Consider the following 13,643-nt stretch of genomic DNA (forward strand, 5'->3'; position numbering starts at 1 on the left):
TGTGTCGGTGAGTGTAGGAAGGACCAGCCGACAGAAACATCCGGACTCGCAGCTACTCTGATCGTCTGCACACCAGGAAACACCACAACGCTGCCCAGACACTGAATGGGTTTGATTTAGAAACGGTCGGCAGCCCTGTGAGCGATCAGAAGGAAATCAGCTCTTTAAAAGTGTCCCAGCACATGAAAGCAGCCGTGCGCATCACCCGTTAGTGTCCCCTGGAAACACTTCTATTGTAGTCGGAAATATTTGGCGCCTCCCCTGTGTTCGCTCAGGTTTTCAGGATTTGGTTGCGTTTCCTGTATTTTCAGCTAATTTCTGTCAAAAAGCTATCATGTTAAATTTAGAATAGGTCAGTAAGGGCTGTAACTAACAGATTCTTTTCATTGTCGATTGTCGCCTCGATTAATTGTTTGGTCTATAAAATGTCAGAAAATAGTGAAAAAATGCAGCTTAGTGTTTTCCAAAGTCCAAGATGTTGTTTTCAAATGTCTTCATTTCTCTAAATATGTGGGAAAGCAACGAGAGAATTTGGATTTTTTTTTCCTAAAAAAGTGAATCTCACAGATTTTTGAGACTTAGGATATCCTGATCAAGGTTTTTTTTCATCTCGGATATGAATCGTTTAATATTTAGTATCTGCCAGTACTCGATGAGATCCAAAATATTTAACACTTCGAGTAGTCTAGATTAGCTGTAGTACCTGGTTGTTCCACCAGGTGGAGCCTTGTACTGTTTATTACTGTAGTGACCAGAGGGGATAGGCGGCTCCATGTTGGGAAGTAGACAGTATTGTTGGGTTTAGCTGGTAAAGGGGCACCATGACAAAATCTTCTTTGACACATAATGACCTCTGGCTAGTGCATATTTATTACAGCGATTTGGGATTAGTTTGTAATTACCAGACTCTGAAAAATAGAAAAATTCCACACTTTTTAATGGAACTGTGAAGCAATTAGTGAGTTAGATGCGACAAACAGCCATGTGACAAAAATTTAGGGAGTTTTTGGCTGAGCTGCAGGCAGTGTTTACACAGAGCAGAGAAACAAGTATGGAAATAAATTAAAAGTATAGGTAGTAAAATATATAGTATGTAGAGGTGATATTTTATCCAGTATTGGTAACACCAATGGACACATCAAAATCCTGAACATGTTGAATCCTGGTTGTTCCTGTTTTTGTAAAGTAAGTACAATGGTCCCTCGTCTTTCATGGGGGTTAGGCTCCAGAACCCCCTGCGATAGGCAAAAATCCGCAAAGTAGCGACCTTATATTTATTTTATTATTTATACATATATATTAAGGCTTTATAAACCCTCCCCACACTCTTTTAAACCTTTCCCACACCCTTATGCACACTTCCTATGCTCTTAAACACTTTCTACCCTCTTTAACCTGCATAAACTTCTAATTTTCTGCAATAGTAAGCATCTTCCTCTGGCGCTTGGATTCGGTGCCAGAAGCCTTAGAGGTGCAGAACATTTCATTGACATCGTAGGGCTTGAAATAAATGAATTTATTTACGAAGCGAGATGTTGCAAGATGCTGAATACATGCTATACACGGGTCGCTGAGCCAATTAGCATCCAGCACTGTACGCGACACATTTTCTTTCGATTTAATATTCTTTTATTATGTTTTAATTATTATTTTTATATGTTTTTGTATCATTTTTATTTTTTTAGGCTAGAAAATACTTTTTTTACCACAAAAATAATTGAAATAATAAATGTTAAAAAAAGTGCAAATTAAAAATCTGCAATAGAGTGAGACCACAAAAAATGAACCGCAATATTGCGAGGGGTGAAAAAAGTTTAATTTTTAAATGTTTTGTAATGATTTATGGCCCTATATGGCCCTTGTATCATACTGCACAGAAGACATGCTTTTGTTCCCTCTGCTTCTAGTCATGGTTGTTCTGTTTCCATAGAGGTGCAGGACTTTATATTACAGTGAAATATAAAGTGAGTCCACAGTGAGTAAAAATGTGACAGAAGCACAAAAATCGCCCAGAAAGCACCTGGAGTTCAGAGGGTTAATTAATAATGAAAATAATGGTTGGTAGCAGGTCTGCTGACCGCCGAGATCCACTGAGGGGAAGCTGGAGTTCATTAAGGGAAGTAGATGCAGTCCACGCCGTGGTTCTACCACTTCCCACTTTCTGACTCTTATTCACAACTCTGACTTCATTTCCTCGTCATACTCGACTTTTTTCTTTTTTTTAATTTCAAAAAGTCAGTTTATTTAAAGAGCAGCAGCGACTGAAGGAGGCTGATGGAGAACGGACACGTTTCCACAACAACAACAGATCGGTGCGTTAAATTAAAAATAATTCTCCTCGGCTCGGGTGACGTGAAAGTAGATGAAACTGTATTGATCCTGGAGGGGATGCTGGTCGATGCAGCACAGGGAGTTATAAATAGACTGCAGGCTGAGCGACTGTTAAAGGAAATATAAGCACATGCTGCGTGTTTGCAGAGAAAGTAACGAATAAAGAGTATTAAATGCATGAAGTTTAAATGGTGAAAATGAAGCTGAGCAACTGTGTTTTACATGTTATTCGGTTGGATGTGGTGATTTGCATTGGAGATGTGTTGAGCTGACTGTTGATGATTGTTAATCAGATATTAATACAGAGTGAAGGATAATATGTCTCTTGATTAAATACTCGAGCAGATACAGACTCATAACTTGGACAAACAGCTTCTTCTTGATTTGACAGACTGGAACTGTTGTGTATTTGTGGCATGAACTCATTTGTTTACCAATTTATAGTTTACTTGATAGGGACAGTTACAGCAGATCTAACGTAGATATCAGTGTTTATAGCTAAGAGGATAGACGATACAAAAAGGCCCACGTGAGACATGAGAACAGATTTTTTATTGACTTCACCAGCTCTCTTTAAAGTGCTGAAATTTAGCAGTTTTTTTTACATCCAGAGAGCTGAAAATCACTAGAACTGTATTCAACTAAAGAAAACCTTGACTGACTGAAGTCATATCTATTCTTTGACCAATCGATGTTATCTCTAGATGTTTTCTTTTGTCTTTTTCACTTCATAATTCAGTTTTTACTTGGAAAGGTGGTAAAGAAATTTCTCACCTGACTGTATACGCCTTAACAAATTGCACTCTCTTCATGCAGTTGCAAAAGATGTCACTACAGCAACACCTTCGTATGCTACACATGCTGCATTGTGTTAAACTGTATTATGTTAGACACCTATCAGATATTTCAGTTCCTTAATATGATGATTAAAACAGTCTGGGCAGCGTGACAAGTTTTACTATACTACATGAGTTACTAATGATATAAATACGTTTTTTGTGAATAAATAGAATCATTTGCATCTCTTGAACTGTCTAATAATGCAGACTTTTGTTGTATTTGTTGTCACTTAGATAATTTTGCATAAATATTTCACTTTTGTGAATGTGCACCAAAAAAACTTCTGCTCTTATTTCTTTATTTGTTTACAGAATAGACGTTGGCGTCTGTATTTAAATAAAAAACACACTTGTTAAAGCAGTGGCAAGCTGTAAAAAAAAAATAACTTGACATATTAAGCAACATATATTGCCATCTGCTTGCATAAATTTTTACAACATTCAAAGTCTTAAAGGCTGAAAATGTTGGAGTAACCTTTAACTATCGGAGTGTGTGTAGATAAAAAGAAGCTATTATCACACTTTGACCTGCTAAATGTCATGTTGCATTAGCTGCTAGCGGTTCCTGTTTGCGGGGTAACCATAGCAACAGATAACAATCACCGGATTACTGCTGACACTGAAAGAAAAACGTCTAAATGTGGCACATGTGATGCAAACCGTGAAGTTATACAGCACACTCTTTAACCTCACAAAGTCTGCCTTTCACCAGAATACACACATTTATAATATTGATGAACTTTATTTACACAGCACTTTAAAAAATGTAGTTGCATGGTTCAGCCAAGATTAGAAAATAAAATCTTACAACTGAGAACAATACAAAATCAGAATACTCATCATAATAAAATGATAAAAACAATAATAAAAATACAGCAGGTAAGATATTATTCCGGTGTCTTGATGATGTCGTAGTCAAAGTTTATTTTCTGTTTTTGCAGATTGTAATGACCGATATTGGTTATATTAAACTGATCATAGCATGAGCTAATAAAAGCTAAATTAAAATGCATATTTAGATAGATGCCAATATCAGCTTTGGATTGGACTCCATATTAAAGAGCCCATATTCTGCTTTCTGGGTTTTCTCCCTTCAGTGTGTTATTTAGCTGCTTTTGTGCATGTAAAAGGTATTTAAACCTACAAAAATTCGTGCCAAAGAGAGTTGAAGTTCAGGCTTTTCTTCTGTGCAACATATTTGCATAAGTGCTGTCAAAAATAGGATGTTTGCTTTGACCAGATTCTATAAAAATCAAAAAATTCAGTGGTTGTCGGCACAACTGACAAGCCATGAATGACTCGGGTGTGACCTACAGTCACGTGACAAAAATTCTGAATTTTCTGCTGAACTTCAGGCAGCTTTTCCACACAGCAGAGAGGAAGTAAAATTAAGAGAATGAGAGGAAAATGAAACTTATTGGATCAACAAAATAAATGAAGAATGGCTCAAAAACACAACATACAGAGGAGGAAGTTGTTGGAAGATACATTTAGCACGGTGAAACATCTTTGTAGAGCTGATGTACAGCGTAGTGTGAAAAACAAATTTGTCAAGGTTATAAAATGTACACAGTTGAATATCTATAACATGTGAAGCTAATATTTTCTTTCCAGTATTTGTAACAGCTTTGGGCACTTTGGAAACTGTGTTTTTCAATTTTTCTACAATAAATAATGAAAGAAATTCCATTTTTTTCATTTTCTGTCATTCTAACTGTGTCATTCTGTCCAGAAGACATTTCTGAGTTCTCTCTCCTTCTTCATGGTTGTTCTGTTTCCATAGAGGTGCAGAATTTTATATTGCAATGAAAAATGAGCCCACAGTGAATTAAAATGTATTGGGAGTTTAAAAAAAAAAAAAAAAAAAAGAAAAATCACCCAGAAACTGCTTCATTGGAGTTCAGAATGTTAAAAATAGGGTTCTGAGCTGCAGATTCAGGGCGATGCATTTGCAAAAAAACATCATTTCTTTTCCACTGAAGCAAATCTAAAAGCGATGCTGTGATTTTTGCTGTGGTCTGTTCCAAACAAGCATGTTTTGTTGCATCTGGAGAATGTGATTTGTTTGCCAGAGCATCTCTGCGGCAACACAATGCTTCATTTGTAACGGCGTGTTTGTTGCTGGAGATAGGCTGATTAAAAGACGTTCTGAGGAGGATGGCGGCACTGGGGAGCTATATTGGGTCGGTTTGCGCTCAGGCCTGAGGCTGCTAAGTCTAAAATCAGCAGGGAACTTTGCAGAACAGATGCTTGAGCAGAGCCGGCTTATGCCACAATTCAAAATCAGCTGCCGCACAGACATTTGCTGTTAGTAGACGAGCTGAGATAAATCCCCAGACAGTGCAGATGTTCATTCATGTTCAGTAATTTAGTGTCTCATTTGTTATTATTACGATTTAATTGTTGTGCTTCACCAGCTGCATTAACACCACAGTGATACTGGCTTTAGAAATCAGCTGTGTACTGTTGAAAAAGATGGAGCGTAACTGAGGAGGATTCTTTTGTTTCCACCCTGCTGCTGAAGATGAGGAAGGTTTACGATGGACGTTTTTTCATTCATTTCAGTGTTCAGTTCCTGTATTCAGGGTTAGCTGGTCTGAACAGGACTTCATATTAATACTGTGATTGGTTTTAAACCTGCTCTGATTCAGGTTGTCTGTGTCGATACTCAGGCCTCCATGTTGTGGTAATTTAGGGTGTTTTGGGGATGTGTTCACCGTCACCTGAAGAAGTACTGCTAAGAGTGAAAGCTAAATCATGTCTCGCGCTAAATCTGACTATTATTTCCTCTTTTGCTCATCAGAATAATAGATTTACTTCTGTGAAAGCCTGTTTTCCTTATGAGAAACCTATTGTGAATTCCAGTAATTAGTTGTTTCAGTTTGAAGGAGGAACTCTGACCAACAGGAACCAGAAATCTTTTGTCCTTCGGCTAAAAAGGATCTGAAAGTCCTGAAATAATGTGTTGTGTGTTGTCAGGGAGCGTCCGGTGAACCGGCCGCCCGAGCTGCTCTACCCGCAGGCAGACGTGGCGGAGCGACTGGCGCTCGGCGGCAGCGATGACGCGCTCGCCAACGGCATGAAGCCCGACCTGCAGGCCGCCAAGCGCCTCGCCAAACGCCTCTACAGCCTGGACGGCTTCAGGAAGTCTGACGTCGCTCGACACCTCAGCAAGAAGTCAGTGTTTTGATTCTTTGTGAGCAAAAGTTTCAGGCACTGAAAGGAAAGTAGCTTAAAATATGAGCCTTTATGTTGCAGTTTGTCACATAATATACCTGATGTTATGGTCATCAGCCAATCACAGCACAATCTGTGTGATGTCATCAGGAAGGAGGAGTCAGGAGCTGACTTCCTCAAACCAGAATGTAAACAAACACCAATGTGTGAAATGCTGTGTTTGATACCGACTCTAAAAACAGAAACAGCTGATCAGCGTCACTTCATGATGTCAGTTCATTGATTCCTGTTTGTTTTGCTTGTTGAGTTGGGCACCGTCCTCTACACAGGCAGATTTTTCATTTTTTTAATCAGTTGCTTTGCTATTTTCTTTAACAGCACGGAAATATCTCGCTTTTTGATAAGAAGTATTCTGAAATTTGAAAGATATATTCCCATTCATAATGACTGCAGAAGATGTACACTGTGCTTGAAACCTTTGCACCCTGCCGTGAATGTCCTGCTACAGTTAAATCTTCTGGTTTAATGGTATTAATGAACGATGCCTGTTTCTCTCTGCAGTAACGAGTTCAGTCAGATGGTGGCCGAGGAATATCTCAGTAACTTTAACTTCAACGGTATGACTATCGACCAGGCGCTCAGGTCAGTGCTGCTTCATTCTGCATCATTACAAACCTCATTAACATCTCTGTCTGAACGGCATATAGATTTATGATGAAATAGTGTAGTTTCAGTGATTAACAGTGTCTGTCTGTCTACAGGAGTCCGTGTTTTTGGTGACATCAGGCGTCACTAACGAGGTTAACTAAATGGCTGTTTGTTCAGAACATTATGGAGAAAGTTTAGTGACATCAGGTGTTGGTGCTGAGGTTCAGTAATGTGGTTAAATAAACTAATTAGGATAAATTAAGGAGGTTGATCAGGGCTCCAGACTAACTTTCTCACTGGTAGCACCTCCCTCCCGCCTTGTCAAAAGCAAAAAAACTAACTTGCTGAACATCTGCTTATCGATAGACACCACATTTACCGATGTTCCCTGAACGCCCCACATTGCTGGTGGCGTTGCTCAGACTGGTGTGTGACGAAAAATTGCTGTTAGCATTCTAATGTCAGATCGGTCCCAGATGGAACTGAGTGATTGTTTTTCTGCATGCGGTCTTTACTATGAGCGGAAAAATCAGCGCATGTACACTACCGTTCAAAAGTTTGGGGTCACCCAGGGAATTTTATGTTTTCCATGAGAACTCACACTTTCATTCATGTGCTTACATAATTGTACAAGGGTTTTCTAATCATCAATCAGCCTTTCAACACCATTAGCTAACACAATGTAGCATTAGAACACAGGAGTGATGGTTGCTGGAAATGTTCCTCTGTACCCCTATGGAGATATTCCATTAACAGTCAGCTGTTTCCAGCTACAATAGTCATTTACCACATTAATAATGTCTACACTGTATTTCTGATTAATTTAATGTTATCTTCATTGAAAAAAAAAAGCTTTTCTTTCAAAAATAAGGACATTTGACCCCAAACTTTTGCATGTTAATGTAGATATGCTCCACATTTTTAAGTGTAAATAGCACAGTAGATAGTGTTAATGTAACAGCTTGTTCTACACACCAGACTGACAGAGGCACCAAAATTCTAAAAGTAATACAGCAACATCATAACAGCTTAATGATCATCATTCACTCACACAAATGAGACCAGCTGAAATTTCAACTCACGCACTCTCAAAAATGAGACCTTTTTGGTCGCAGTCTAGAGCCGAGTTAACTGACAGGACATTTCTGAAACAAAGCCAGCGACTCAAGAAGGTTAACTAATAATGAGGTTCAGTTACAAGGTTAAGAATCAGGTTACATTAATGTAATTTCTGAGACAGTTTGACATCAGGACATCACTAGTTACGTAGATTACCATGGTTACTTAACAAGGTTAACTAGCAGCCTGTTGTTTGTCACAGCTGACTGACCTATTCAGGTAAACTATTGGGTTAGCTAACAAGGTTAACTTAGAGCTTATTATTTGTTCAGGAAACTCCTGAGGGGGTTTGGTGACATCAGACATCACTAATGATGATAACATGGTAAATGTACATCAGTGATGTTAACTAAGCAGGTTAATTGACAGTATGTTATTTGTTCAGGATGTTCCTGAGACAGTTTGCATACATCAAATGCCACGAACAACATAAATTATTGAGGTTATTAAATAAGGTTAAGCGATGATGTTAATTAATATGACGTGAGACATGACTAACGAGGTAAATTACCAAGGTTCCTCAGTGAGGTTAACTACAAAGGTTAACTAACAGGCTGCAGTTGGTTCATTATTGAAGCAGTTTGGTGACATCAGACGTCATCATGTGATTAACTAACCAGGCAACTAACTAATTAATTAGTGGTGTGTTGTTTGTTCAGGACCTTCCTGAGACTGTTTGGTGACATCAGGCTTTACTAATGTGGTTTACTAACGAGGTAAATTCACGTGGCTAACTAACTATGCTAACTAGCAGCCTGTTGTTTGTTCAGGACGTTCCTGAGACAGTTTGCTCTGATGGGAGAAACTCAGGAGAGAGAGAGAGTCCTCGCTCACTTCTCCAGGAAATACAGACAATGTAACCCAGAGAGTCTCAACACAGAAGGTACCTGTTTGTCTCTAACCTGTCTGTCTGTCTCTAACATGTCTCTCTGTCTGTCTATCTGTCTCTAACCTGTCTCTGTCTCCCTGTCTGTCTCTCAGACAGCGTCCACACTCTGACTTGTGCCGTGATGCTGCTCAACACAGACCTGCATGGAAACGTGAGTCTGACTTTATTCCTGTTGGTTTCAGAGTCGATCAACTGAGTCACGCGATATGAGAATCTGAGCTGCTTCACCGTCCTGCTGCTCAGACTCAACGTTTATTATCATCCATACGAAGAGATAGAAATGCTGGGTACAACTTTTTATAGTAGCTTAAAATAGTTAAACAGTATAAATGTTGTTGTTTACATTGATTTATTGATAATTGTGGGACAGTATCCAGCCCATATCCACTGTACGAACTTTAATATAAATTTTGCCAATGTTGGAACCCTGCTGACAGAGTGTCCAATAATATATATAAAATTCATGGTTTAATAAATAATCAGAATTATTTTCATTATGCTGCCAAATAATTTCCCTGTAAAATGTCTGAAAAAATGGTTAGAAGAATATCAATACATGTAACGTAAATATGAATATGAGCAAAATATGAATAAAATCTTCCAAAAAATATGAATAGGATGCTGCATACTCCTAAAAGCTGCCAAATAATTTGCATAATTACTCATCTACAAAAAAAATAATAGAATTAATTATTTCTTTAAATGTCAGAAAAATCTAAAATCAAAATAATAACTAATAAAACTCTACATAACTAACATGAGTAAAATGCTAGCAAAAATTTAATTAAAAAAACAGAAATAGCTAAAAAAAAAAACTTCTTAAAGTAAGAAACAAGTATGAATAATGCATGAAAAAAAAGTAGGAATAACAGGTTTAGAAAATGTGACTTTTTAAAAAAATAAATAAATAAAAATAATGCCAGAGGGGCAAAAAAGAAGAATGTTAATAAAATGTCACAAAACCCGAAGTACAAAAATTATAATCCTACGTAACTAACTTGGTAAAATGTTTATATATATATTTATGTATGCATGTATATATATGTGTATATATATATATATATATATATATATATATATATATATATATATATATATATGAGACATAACTGAAAAATATTAGTGTTCCAAAAATATTATGTATAATGTGATTATTAGTGATAATATATAATATTTATAGAAAATGGTGAAAAAATTCCAGTGTATTAAAGAAAATTGTTGATAATGTAGAAATGTTAATAATAAAAATAACCAAAATAATAAAATCTTACATACCAAGGATGACTACAGTTATTTAAGAAATAATAGCAAAAAACTGAGAATATTAATAACATTTATGTGCTGATAAATTTAACGGTGATACTGTATGTATTTGTTCCAGGGACCCGTGTCCATACTGTGACTTTAAAGTGTTAAATTTTTCTCACTGAGATCATGAAAAGGTTTTAAATAGGTTTAAATTTGATCTTCTGACTCCCTGCGGTTCTGCAGCTGAGGACGATCACATGACCTGGTCTCATCTCTTTTAGTTACATCACAGCGAGGACTCAGAGTCGCTAAAATGAGGTTCCTTCACTTCAGCTGATGAACTTGTTTGAGGAAGTGACCACTGTTGCCATGGCGATAAGCAAACTAATCACATGTATGAACAGGCCTTCATGTTTCCTCTGAACGTGCAAGCAGCAGTGACAGTGATAGCTGAGACACAAACGCATGAAGCACGACACTGAAGGGAGAAAACACAAGTCCTCATAAATCTGTAAAGTTCAGATTTAAACATGCTGTAAAGGTAGACAGCAGAAAATGAATGGAAGTCAATGCAGTGTCCTCTGAAGTAACACCACTGTGTGTTTGTGCCTTCAGAATGTGGGGAAGAGGATGTCCTGCAGTCAGTTCATCTCCAATCTGGAAGGACTCAATGACGGAAAAGACTTCCCCAAAGATCTGCTGAAGGTACAACACACAACAGTGTAGACATGTCCCCACAGTGCAGGAATGTCCTCACAGTGCAGAAATGTCCTCACAGTGCAGAAATGTCCCCACAGTGCAGAAATGTCCTCAGAGTGCAGAAATGTCCCCACAGTGCCGAAATGTCCTCTCAGTGCAGAAATGTCCTCAAGTTACAATCGTGTCCCTAAAGTGCAGAAATGTCCTCACATTATAGAAATGTCCTCACATTATACAAATGTCCCCAGGTTACAGAAATGTTCCCACTGTGTAAAAGTGTCCCCACAGTACAGAAATTTCCCCACGGTACAGAAACCTCTTTGCAGTGCAAATCTGTCCTTACAGTGTAGAAATGGCATAGTGCACACATGTCCTCAGAAAATAAGACTCTTTTGTGTCCTTACAATATAGAAATGTCCTCAGGTTACATAACTGTCCCAACAGTGTAGAAATGTCCTCACAAAGTAGAAACATCTTCGCAGTGCAGAGATGTCCTCAGTGTAGAAACGTCTTTGCATGACAGAAATGTTCTCACAGGGTAGAACCGTCTTCGCAGTGTGAAACTGTCCTCACAGTAGAGAAATGTCCCCAAAATGTAGAAACCTCTTTGCAGTACAGAGATGTCCTCACAAAGCAAGAATGTCCTCACATGATAGGAATTTTCCCACAGTGCAGAAATGTCCTGTCTGTCTGTCTGTCTGTCTGTCCGTCCGTCCGTCCGTCCCTCTGTCCGTCCGTCCGTCTGTCCGTCCGTCTGTCTGTCCGTCTATCTACTCATACTATAAAAATGTCCTCATGCTGCAAAAGTGTTCTCAGAATACAGAAATGTCCTTGAAGTGGAGTAATTTCCTTGCTGAGCATAAATGGCCTCATAATGTAGAATTGTCCTCACATAGCAGGAATGTCATAAGTATGGTGGTTTAAAACTGAGATTCGTGCTCACAGAGATGGAAATCCAGACCCACACACACTTCAGAGGGCTTGCTTTATTTGCTGGAGTCAGACTTCAACTGGAAACCCTTAAGTTTAATGATTGACGTTATGAGGACTCTGTTTTGGTCCTCAGAAGTAGGTCAGATCCCCTCAGTGTTACTGTATATACAGTTCTATGTCTTCACAGCATGAGTAAAACACACACTCTCAGGGATTCTTGTGATTGTCAGACGAGAAAAAGAAAAAGGAGCACCGCATTAATTTCACTTGTTATGACCGCCGGGGCAGAGCGAGTGTGTGTCTGAGTGTGTTGTGTTGTATGTGTGTGTATATGCTTCTGTGTGTGTGTGTGTGTGTGTGTGTCACTCTCCCACTCTTTTGTTTCCGTCTCAGCTTTTCCATCTGAGCCTCCGAGTGATCAACATCAATCTGCGTCACCTCTTCACCTCCATCATCCTCATCATCCTCCTGCCTCTGAGTGTGTGTGTTTTTTGTGTATGTGTTGTGCGTGTTGTTGCGTGCAGCTCGGCTCTGGTTGGTTGGATGGCTGGTGGTTGATGCAGCACCGAGTGTGTGGGCAGCGGCTCTGACTGACTGCGAGCAGCAAAAACAGTCAATGCAGAATATTTAGAACAGAAAATCATGAATTATTCTCAGTCACAGAGAAAATAAACCCATTTTCTTTGGGTGTCGTTTGCAGTCATGGTTGTCGCCTACGGTATTTGGGACACGATTTTAAAGCAGGAGGACACGTTCTGGTGTCAAGTCCTGATTCTGGCAGATCTTAATATTCACATTGTTTTGAATAACAACTGAATGACAAATAAACTTATTTAAATCTTGTGATAGGAATAAAATCCAGAAATAGCCGCAGTTTGTAATAACTGCTGGTGAACAGTCAATAAATATATGGTCATTTTGTGATTGTTCTGTGTCGTTTTCTGGTCGTTTTGTGTCTCTTTGTGGTTGTTTTGTGTCTCTTTGTGGTTGTTTTGTGTCTCTTTGTGGTTGTTTTGTGTCTCTTTGTGGTTGTTTTGTGCCTTTGTGGTTGTTTTGTGTCTCTTTGAGATCGATTTGTGTGTCTTTTTCGTTTTTTGGGTCTGTGTGTATATTTTGTGTCTCCTTGTAGTCATTTTTGTAACACTTAGACAATGTTTTATGTCTCTGTGGTCATTTTATGTACTTTTCTGGTAATTTAGAGTCTATTTGTGGTTCTTTTGTTTGTGGGTATATTGCATCTCTTTCTTTCACATAAATGTGTGGTTATTTTGTGTGTGGTCGTTTTATGTCTCTTTGTGATTGGTTGTTGAGTTTTTGCAAACGTTTTGTTTGTTTTTGTGGTTATTTTGTTTCTCTTTGAGGTCCTTTTGTGTGTCTTTGTCGTTTTTTGAGTCTCTTTGACATCATTTTGTGTCTCCTTGTAGTGATTTTTGTAACACTGACAATATTTTGCGTCACTCTGTGAGCATTTAGTGTCTTTTTCTGGTTATTTTTTGTCTCTTTGTAGTTGTTTCTTGAGCTTCGTGGTCATTTTTGTGTGTCTTGGTGTTCTTTTTGCTTGGCTTGAGTTTTCTTTTCAGTTGTTTTGCTTCTCTTTTAGTTTTATGTGCATCTTTGTAGTTGTTTTGTCCCTCTTTTGGTTGTTCTCTGGTCAGTTTGTCTTTTTGTGGTCATTTTGTTTCCCTTTGTTGTCATTTTGCTTCTATTTATGCTTGTATTATGTCTCCTTGTTTGTTTTACACCTCTCTGGTTATTTTTTG

General features: G+C 38.2%; 1 protein-coding gene across 4 annotated transcripts in view; it reads left to right on the top strand.

The window, feature by feature from the left end:
- The window catches only part of psda (pleckstrin and Sec7 domain containing a), a 77,985-nt gene that overhangs the window by 45,950 nt on the left and 18,392 nt on the right, over positions 1-13,643 (top strand). For all 4 annotated transcript variants that reach the window (XM_055018497.1, XM_055018496.1, XM_055018495.1 and 1 more), the window contains 5 exons: positions 6,150-6,347; positions 6,909-6,989; positions 8,885-8,997; positions 9,096-9,154; positions 10,867-10,956. In XM_055018497.1, coding sequence (XP_054874472.1) covers positions 6,150-6,347; positions 6,909-6,989; positions 8,885-8,997; positions 9,096-9,154; positions 10,867-10,956 — 541 coding nt within the window. The remainder of the gene's footprint in view (positions 1-6,149; positions 6,348-6,908; positions 6,990-8,884; positions 8,998-9,095; positions 9,155-10,866; positions 10,957-13,643) is intronic.

This window comes from Amphiprion ocellaris, chromosome 16, assembly GCF_022539595.1.
Source record: "Amphiprion ocellaris isolate individual 3 ecotype Okinawa chromosome 16, ASM2253959v1, whole genome shotgun sequence".
NCBI classification, from domain to species: domain Eukaryota; kingdom Metazoa; phylum Chordata; class Actinopteri; family Pomacentridae; genus Amphiprion; species Amphiprion ocellaris.